At 31.3% G+C, this 10,220-nt stretch overlaps 1 protein-coding gene across 1 annotated transcript; it reads right to left on the bottom strand.

Annotated features, from left to right (window-relative positions):
• Window positions 1-1,865: 1,865 nt before the first annotated feature.
• On the bottom strand, window positions 1,866-4,910 carry LOC131044246 (beta-glucosidase 12). The gene is made up of 13 exons (XM_057977536.1): window positions 4,758-4,910; window positions 4,574-4,640; window positions 4,425-4,483; window positions 4,269-4,344; window positions 4,108-4,179; window positions 3,925-4,012; window positions 3,402-3,654; window positions 3,204-3,319; window positions 2,670-2,890; window positions 2,490-2,521; window positions 2,300-2,402; window positions 2,117-2,225; window positions 1,866-2,034 (listed from the first exon to the last, which is right to left on the bottom strand). Exons 1-13 carry the CDS (start codon window positions 4,908-4,910, stop codon window positions 1,866-1,868), a joined length of 1,518 nt encoding a protein of 505 aa, XP_057833519.1.
• Window positions 4,911-10,220: the final 5,310 nt, after the last annotated feature.

Raw genomic sequence — 10,220 nt, forward strand, 5'->3', positions numbered from 1 at the left:
TAAAGGAGAATTCTTCATCAATTCCTATGAAGGTTCATATTTCCACCCTTATCCTACTAATCGCTCCCAAACCCCAATATTATATGGGTAAATTCCTCAAGTTGATCCACTTTGAGGTTTGTTTCATCTAATGGTTGAGAGGGTTAAAGTTTGACTCCCAATCTTATGGATAAAAGAAAAAATCCTTTGAAAACAAGTGGCTAAGTTCCCAATAGAATTTCTCTTTTGAAGAGTTCATTAATGCATTATACCATTAAAAAACCTTGAGCCAAGGGTTTGACACTAACTCGTGCACAAAAATTGTTGACCCACCAATCCATTATTTAATCTACACGGCAATTCAATCCTCACCATTTCATAAAGAAGGCACAGCTTCTCAGATGATCCCATATTAAATTCATCACCTTGGATGGGAGTATCATAGATTTTGAGTTTTTGTCTATTCGTACTTGACATCCATACTATTTGCTTGTAAGCTGGTGTCTTTCATCCATCTTTGATCCATTATGTTGCTTTTCCCTTGTTTTTGACTTTGCTTCTGGGAACATTGATTGTTTACCTTTCCACTGTTTGCTGGTTCTCCTAAATTCCCTTCTTCATCGTATGTTTGCCCACTAATTCTCAACAGTGTGTATGAGCCTGTGTCATTTTTGCCAAAACCTCCCATACATACCAAAGTGAGGGTTTCTTAGGTTTTGGTGATCTGTGAACTCCATACTTTTATTCAAGAAATTTCCCTTCTGTCTGCAAGCGAAATTTAGCTCCATATCTAATGAACCCTTTCCTCTTGGGTGGCCCTTGCCTAAATCTGTGAAAGACCTTCCTTGATTGTGCTTGATAAGTCGAAGAACACTTGTCCGCTGGGCATCTACCTCGCATAAAGACCCACTGCGGGATGTGTTTGACCACCTCTATCTCATTTCTTCATCGACAACTTCTTCAATTGCATACTCTACGTCACCCCACACCTATCCATCCAGATCACCTGCCCTTTTTCGCTCTACCTCCAAGTCACTTGCCATCTTCTTCATTGAGATCCTCCAATTGAAATTTAAGAATTATATAGTTGTTATAATTATATATATATTAATTAATTTTAATTTAATGACTAAAAATTATTGTAGATGAAGTTTTAATTCTAATTCGACACAATTTTTTTGTAAAATCTTTATAATATATATCTAATTTTTGTTACATGCAGAAATCATTATTGCTATAATGTTGTTTAACTAAGCAACATGTAACATGTTACAACCAACATGTTATAGATGCTATAATGTGTCTCTTGTTTACTTACTATGGAAAAGTCTTTTACGGTTTAGCGTTTAAATATAGCTACTTCAAGACTAAACTTACCTCAGTGTTTTGAAATGTTTTCCATTTTGTAGCTACATTTTCTAATCATTTTACTTTCAGATTTCACTATCCTAGAAAAACTTAAACCTATATACCAATAAAATCATGTGGTTTATTTCATAAAGTCTTGTAGTTATCTCTAATTAATAAACTTAGTACATACATGTGACATGAAAAAAGGAAATTGCAGCATAACCTCATACATTGAGAATCTAATCATGTTTAGGTTCATATATTGTATTATTAATTAGCATCTTACCATGAAAAAATATAACAAAAGACTTAACAATTGTAATTTAAAGATGTCAAATTAATAAAGTTCCAACTTTAATTAAAAAACATTGTGACAACAACCTAACCCAAATGGTCTCTTGTTTATTATAGATCTTCAAAGGTAGAGAAGCAAATACACAGGGAGCTTTGAAAGCTGAAAAAGCTTTATTATTGAGAGAAATAGCACTGTTATTCATGCTTCTGGTAGGTTATGGACCCATCATCATGAAAGCCTGTCAATGGCTGAGAAAGTTCTTTAACCAGTAAGCAGACGCTTTCGGATATCTTGTAAGATTGTGAAGACGATCCACAAAATAAAACCCAAATCTCACTGAGTATCCACCGTCCCATTCATAATCATCCAGAAAAGTCCATCCATAGTAGCCCACTATATTACATCCATCCCTGTTCATTCACATAAACAATACTCTGTTATTCTACAGAAAAATCTAAACAAAAAGTTGAAAAGGGCCAAGTGGTGTAATACCGTATGGCTAGGAAAATATTTAAGAGATGCTTCGAAGTATAGTCAATACGCCAGGTATCATTCAAAGACTCCTTCAAAGGCTTGCTTGCATTATTTATTTCATCGATACCTGCCCACATAAATAAACATTACAATTCATCTCACAATTGATATATAAGTTAAGAGAGATCTGGGTATGTATACCATTTTCTGTGATATAAATCGGTGGGTTGCCGTATCGAACTTTCATGAAGTTAAGTAATGCTCTGATCCCACGTGGATATACGTGAAGCCAATCTGATCCCGCCTGAAATCCACTCTTAAACCATTAAGTTTCGATAATCACTTCACAGAGATTAAAATTAAGTAATTATGATTATAAATGTCTTTTTACCTGGGCTCCAATGAGAACGCCGTTCTTAACAGCTGCAAAATGTAAAGCCGTGGCTTAATATCATCAAATGTGTTAAAGTCTCTAGAGTCTAAACCACTCAATGAATTCAAGAAAATCTTATTATTCATGGAATATAACCTCACTGCCCCACAAGAAAAAGGGAGATAAGTCTCTTCATACCGGTAAGATTGACTCGAGAATCAGCATTCAAATCAATGGGCGTGGCATTTGGTGTGGCGTTGTTATTAATAGCATAATAGGCTGCATAATAGTTGAGACCCAGAAAATCAAATGATCCCTGCAACAGTTTAGATTGGTATTTGGTGAAGTGAGGCAATCGAGCTCCCACATTAGATCTCATTGTAGTTGGGTAATCCCCCCTTGTAAGAGGATCCATGAACCTGTCATGCACACCACGTTATTTGCTATTTTACATTTAACAATTTTATTTTACAAAGTGATCGTGGGACAAGTTGGAATACGTGATTTTGTTAAAGTCACTCATATGGAATCATATTAATTTTTGCACAATATCTTATTTATTATTCTATATTTAACACTTTGCTTCACAATAAATTGTGGGGCAAGTTTAAACAGGCACATTCTAAGCTTTCTGAAATAATACTAATTTTTCAAATAGAAACATTTTATGAAACTTAAAGTATGCTGTTTAAACTAAAATAATATTGGATTGAAAGATTGTCTTCTACAAACCATCCAAGGTAGAAATCAAGAATCCGTCGAGTAGCTTTCTGGTCGCTTATAGAGTTGGTGTATGGAATGAACCAGTGGGTAACCACTGTGACGCCTATCAAGCCCTTCTGCTTTTTCTGCAATTCAATCAATGATTTAATACATATGTCTAGATGTGCATACTAATAATAACAACTCATAAATGAAATCTAACGGCACCTGATATTTCTCTCTGTAGAGTTTGACAGTTGCAGCATGTGAAAGAAGCAAATTATGAGCCACTATATAGGGCTCCGTAGCTGAATCTCCTTCAGTACAATTTCCAATTGATTTGGAGCACCGGCCAGGCGCGTGATTTCCATTGTTATATCCAGACAGAGCAATACTCAACAGTTCGTTTATCGTTACCCATTTCTTCACTCGATCGCCAAAGGCTTCAAAGCATGTGTCAGCATAGGCTACAAAATCTTTCCTGCACATTAAAAAACAAGAATTTGATTTTTGAAAATTTTATGATTAAATGCATGTGAATTGGAATAGTATTGAGATGGGTGTTTGAAAAATGTAGTGATTTACTTATTGAACGTCATTTAGATGCAATGTTGTTAAGTGGACCATTTATTCTAATAAAAGATAGATTAATGTGAATAATTACTTATGAAATATGAATAAAAAAATTGACTTAAAAACTATAATGAATGCTCATATTTATATATAAAATTTGATCACTTCTTTTTCTTACACAATCTTTTGGCTCAAGAATCCTCCATATTCATCCTGAAGAATCTGTGGAAGGTCCCAATGGAATATTGTCACAAATGGCTCTATACCTGAAATTTCACCATTGTGATTTTAGAACAATGATATTGGCATTGTACTTTAGAAAGAGAGAGATCATCTTCAGACTGTTCCTCAACACACATACCATTTTTCAGAAGCTCATCGATGAGATTATTGTAATAAGCTATTCCCTTCTTATTTACAATCCCCCTGCCCTCTGCGCAAGAAAAATGCTTAAAATTATTCACAGACTACCTAGAAAGAAACCATATTAAGGTCCATTGCAGTATCTTCATGTCTACGTACTTGGGTAGATGCGAGGCCAGGCAATGGAAAATCTATATGACTTAACTCCCAAATCAACCAAAAGTTTGACGTCCTCCTGAAATGTTTTATAGCCCATCCATTTAGAGATTTGTTTTCATAACTGAACCTTGACATAATTAACAGTCTATTACAAACCTTATAACGGTGGTACTGATCATTGGCAACATCACCATTGCTGCCATCAACAATTTTACCTGAAAGGGAAAAGCATAGCCAGATTAGAAAAACCAGTAGTGATTAAAAATGTCACTTAACTTATAATGGTATCCAAGATATATAATAACCTGGAGTGTGTGAAAATGTATCCCAAATACTTATCCCCCTTCCATCCTCTTTAACTGCTCCTTCATACTGTACAGGGTAAACCAAATGAAACCTTTAGAAAACCAGTAAACACAAGCGCCTTAAAATCTGTGAATAGTTTTGTATCAACATTTCAGATTACAGAATTAAAAAATAATCGAAAACCTGATAAGAAGCAGATCCAAGTCCAAAAGCAAAATTTGAAGGAAAAGATTTCCTGCCAAATCGGGTTTGGCTATGACTTTCTCCTCTCACTGAGAGACTAAATGCAGAGAAAGCCACAAAGACGAGTGCATAGAATCTGCTAGCAGTCGCCATATTTTGTGTAAAGGACTGTTCACAATAACCAAATTTATACAACTTGGTCCAAGTTCTGTTCCACTTATCACAATTAAAAACAGATCATCTTGTCAAATCGTTTAGGTAACTTTCCTGCAAAATTTGGTCACATTATATAATGTGCATTGCATTTAACGTGCCAAATAACAATGTACAAAATTTGCAACTTGAAGACAAAAATTATATTTTTCAAAACCGATTGGATCATATAGACAGATATATATTTCTTTTTAATTTCTCAAAGGTCAATGAAAGGAAAAGGATAGACAGACAACACTATCAAATGCAATCTTTACAAGAAATATATTATTGGTTATGGATATTGTATCCTCAAAAAGGATGTAATAGACGCCATCCGTTGTGTAATATTATTTCAAATCTAGAGGCCACTGACATGAAATTATAATACACGTTCAGTTCATATATAGCATAAATGGTTATCAATCATTTGTTTTATTAATATTTTTATTTAAAGAAATCTAAATTCTTATTTATATTGTGTCATTTTATTTCAATATTTATATCTTTAAATGATCAAAGATTTAATCATAATTTTTTTTTTAATATTCACATCAAAAATAAATATTTATTTATTTTATTGATCAAAGATTGTAATATTCGTATTCTATTGAACATTTATCTATATTGTATCATTTTATTCAAATCTTTTTCTTTAAATAATCAAAAATTTAATCATAAATCTGTATTTTAATACTCGCCTTAAAAATAAATATTTGTTCTATTTTATTGATCATAAGATACTTTAATATTCACATAATTTGTTGTTAATTATAAAATTAAATAATGTTTAAGAATTCTTATATCATATATATTTATTTCTAGATGTTAAGTATTATTAAAAAATTGTATAAGATTATAAATGTGAAAATAACATATCTTCTATTTCTATTTATTTTCTTATATACAATTCTAGAGTACATAAACTTCAAACTCTATTTCTTAAAAAAGCTTATAACAAAATATAACCTATATTTTTACAATTTTGAAAAATAGATTGTTATTAATTTTTTGGTGACATATAATTGACAATCATGGCCAAAATTCGAATTCCAAATAGTAATTATATGTTGACTCGCATTAAAAAAATTGAATTGTGTAACAGGGTTATGTATAAAAATACTCTATCATTATCCATCACTCATTATTTACATCTTAGCATTTATTATTTCTCGTTGCCATCTAAAATTACTTGTTTCTAACTTTTTCTCACTCACTATCACTCTTAATCTCATCATAGCATCATTTTTTAATCATTTATTCTAATTGCATTATTTCTATGCCACCAACAAATTCATGCTTTAGATTATCACATCAAGACAAATTTTACACACTACCACAACCAACCCATTATAACTTACATAATTATTCATTATTTATCAACTTTATAAAAAACTATTAAATTGAATTTAGGTGCTTGTAGAAGGAGAATATCTATCCATAACAAGCTTCCAACAATTTTCATCAACATCATTATGCTTCCAAATTGCAAGTGTAGTCATTATGCTTCCAAATTGCAAGTGTAGTTATAGATGAGTCTTTGTTTCTAAGTATTATAGATTTTCAAACATAAGAGTCATTTCTATAGTTAAAAGTCATTTTTACAAATAAAATCTATATTCAAATGTACAAATCAACGCATAACCATAAAATTTATAATTCACATTTTTTCCTTATTTATTCATCTCAAATGAAAGATTAACTGTTGAAAAATCCAAATCATTTCAATCAAACTTATGCTCCCATCATCAATCAATATTAAAAAATTGATATTTAATCTTATAATATCATTTTATTTTCATCAAATATGCAAATCTAACTCGGCTGGCACACCTAAATTAATTATTTTAATCGTTCATTTCATCCAATTTATTAACTAAAATATCAATATACATCCATCAATATTTGTTGTTTATATAAATATCGCATCTGTTTTTCACGACTATTTTAAAAGCATCCTAAATATTTTAATTTGGCAGAGAGGCCATTATTGTTCTTATTTTTTTATTTAAAGAAAAAAAATTATAGCAGATACCATTGCAAAAAATCTTTATAAAAAATAAAAAATAATAAAATGTCAGGCGTAGACTTTTAAATTCAGAACGTTTCCCACAAGCCCAGTTGTAGACTGGCTGGATTTGAAGTTATCTTATCATTTAATGTAACACGTGGGAGAAGAAATTTTAAATTCTGAAAGATAAATAAGCTTCTGCTTTACGATTTGCTTACTCTGCACTTTTATTGGACTGATTATATTAAAGAACACCTTTATGAGGTTTGTACGATTGATAGGGGACAAGATTTTAAGTTCAATTCTTTTTTGAAAAATAGCCCTTAGGAGTGATATTCAAATAATATTTATGAATTTTGGGATGATAAATGAATGTTTTTAAATGTAAAAAAATAAAATAATAAATTATATAAATACGTTTTAAGTTGGTTTATAATAGATGGTGATTTGGATAAGAGTCGGTCAAATTTTGAATTTAGTTTTGAAATTTTAATGTTAGATTTATGAATATAGAATCAATCTTGTAGTCATTAGATTGATCTATGTGAGAATGTAGCAGAAAATATCATTAATAAGAAATAAAAATCTAGATATGGAGGTGTAATATGTGTAATGTATGGAAATGTGTGCAAATATTGATAATATTGAGTCTATGGGACTGTGTGTGATAGAGATAGGTGAAGCATAAGGAAATGAGCCTAACTTTGCAGAAGATTGCATTACTTAGTAGTATGCAATTACATTTAGACATTCTTAAAAAGGATTAAAAATTGTTGGTGTAATTAAGGTGTTTTACCTTGATTATTCTCCACCTAGGTCTTAATTATATGTCACTTAAGCTTACTTAGGGAACCACATAGGAGTTGTTGGAGCATCTCCACTATAGGTGAAATTATGTTATCATTTCCACTTCATGTGGCGCATCCACCTTTAGTGTCTTTATCACATTATCATATCCACCTTTCGTGGTTGCACTTTTCCACCTTAGGTGGGTGATCCACCTCAACTGGTGTTATCACGTTATCACTTTTCCATTTTAGGTGGGATAATAGGTTGTCACTTTTTGTCTTATATAGCCATAATCTTATGAACTCCTATGTTCTCACTTTGGCTATATACATAAGGGATCTCCTTTGTAATACTCATCCAATTGATCCATTTGTATTACATCATTGATAGGAATACACTTTATTCTTGTCATATTCTTTCTTTCTTGTTATTGTGTTTTTCATTAGGCTTCTAGATTTTGGGTGGCTACCTTCATAGCCAATTCTTACAATACCTAAATGGGAATTAACATGACTGCATGCAATCTTTTTAATTACATTTTGGCCCACTTTGAGATATATGTGATTACTAAAATGATTGTGTCTCTAACTATCTAAGCACTCAAAATATGTATTAAAGTAAACATCCAAGCATAAAGTAATATTAGATTCCATATGAAGTAATTGAACCTTCCAAATTCAATGTGCAAGTCCATCATTTGGCATGCATGTTGCATGAAAACATATAAAATAAAGGGGAAAGTGCAATGAGTAGCTTCTATGCTGTAAATAAAAGTAAGCACATGTTTTGTTAACTTCTAGAAAATTAAAAATTAAGAAATTGGAGAAATTAGGACATGGGAATTCTTCCAATAAGGAGTTATATACATTCTTATCATATGGCATATAAGAAAGTGTTATGCCATGCAATGAAACTCCATTTACACATTGTGATGAGTCTCTATATAGCATATGTCGCTAACTAAAAGATTAATCATAGGAATGTTGGTGATAATTTATGCCCCAACCAATCTATTGCACCTATAAGATACAAGGAATATGAGGAGAGGGAAAAAAATACATGAAATAGAAATGATTTAGCTATTGATATAAGCATCTACAAATCACATGTAATGTATTAACTATAATAAATGCATCATTTGATAAGAAAGTAAAACATATAGAACAATAAGGGCATAAATATCATATGGGTTGGTGATAATTAATCTCAAGGCATGTAACTTTTCTCTTAGTATAATCAAATGAAGTGTAGTAGTGTAACCTTTAATAGTCAAAAACATGTATGCAATCACATAGGACACTAATTAAATGGTGGCCTTAATGCAGCATCCAAGAGCATGACCATACGTCGATTAGATGAAGAGATAAGACCCTAGTTCTATTAGATATCTTGATGCATGGAATAGCATGTAATCAATAATACGGGTAAGGTTATTGTTTCCTCATAATAACTATTAGAACATGGTTAGGTAATACACATGATAGACAAAACATAATGCATGATGCACCCTAGTGTAGTGAGTTTTCTCTTCAATCATTGTTAATTTATGTGAGTGTAATAGTAAAAAATATGGCTATGAGAGAACGTGTCAAAATGATTGCCCACATATGGGCTAGATAATGCAATGAGATGCAAAGAGCATAATGGGCATAAGAAATATCTTAGCTATTGTATAGTTACATAGGTGATAAGATCGATTTTTCCTTAGTGGCTACATAAGTATAATGTGACAATTAGAAATAGGAAAATTATATCTATATAGATGTATAGATTCTCATAAATAGGTGTGATTATGAAAGTACATGTGGAATTGATATTTTTTAAGTTCTATTATAAGGGGTACAACTAATTTTATAATAAATGTTTAAGACACATGAAAAATGAAAAAATCCTATCATATTGGCATATGAGGTTGATTATAAGTACCTTAGGTATATAAATAGCATCATAAAGTCAATGTAATCACAACATGGGAAGAATAAGTATCATGGTAGCAGTATGTGAGTACAAAATATATAGCACTAGTATCATGCTTCCTAATATAATGAGATAGCTTTAGAAGCATCATAAGATAATAAAATAATATTATAGCATGGGGTAAGAATAGTTTTCAGACCCCACCCCACACCCCAATGTAATAATATGGCAATGAGTGATTACTCGATGAGGTAAGAATTCAAGTCTCCAAAAAGTAATACGATGCATTTAAAAGAAAGAGATGGTAATGAAAGTGTAATATGACAGTATAAGATATGTGTAATGGGTGTATAAGAAAAGTAATAGGAAAATGGTAAAGGAAGGATCATAAATATTATGTGATTAAATTATGGTAATGGTTATAAATATAAGCACCATAAGCATGAGGAAATGGAGATCATGGACGAGGATAAACATTGGGATTTATAGAAATCATTACTCAAAAAGATAAGCATGTTCATGATCTCAAATATATCCTATAATCCCAAATGGTG

This window comes from Cryptomeria japonica, chromosome 3 (genome assembly GCF_030272615.1).
Source record: "Cryptomeria japonica chromosome 3, Sugi_1.0, whole genome shotgun sequence".
Lineage (NCBI taxonomy): Eukaryota > Viridiplantae > Streptophyta > Pinopsida > Cupressales > Cupressaceae > Cryptomeria > Cryptomeria japonica.

Bases quoted from the DNA above. Each gene is read 5' to 3' on its own strand.
- LOC131044246 (XM_057977536.1), bottom strand. From the start codon at position 4,910: ATGGCGACTGCTAGCAGATTCTATGCACTCGTCTTTGTGGCTTTCTCT. The intron at 4,641-4,757 runs GTTTTCGATTAT...TACCCTGTACAG, and splicing joins TTGGATCTGCTTCTTATCAG to TATGAAGGAGCAGTTAAAGA. The intron at 2,891-3,203 runs GTTTGTAGAAGA...TGTGCATGACAG, and splicing joins CTTGATTTCTACCTTGGATG to GTTCATGGATCCTCTTACAA.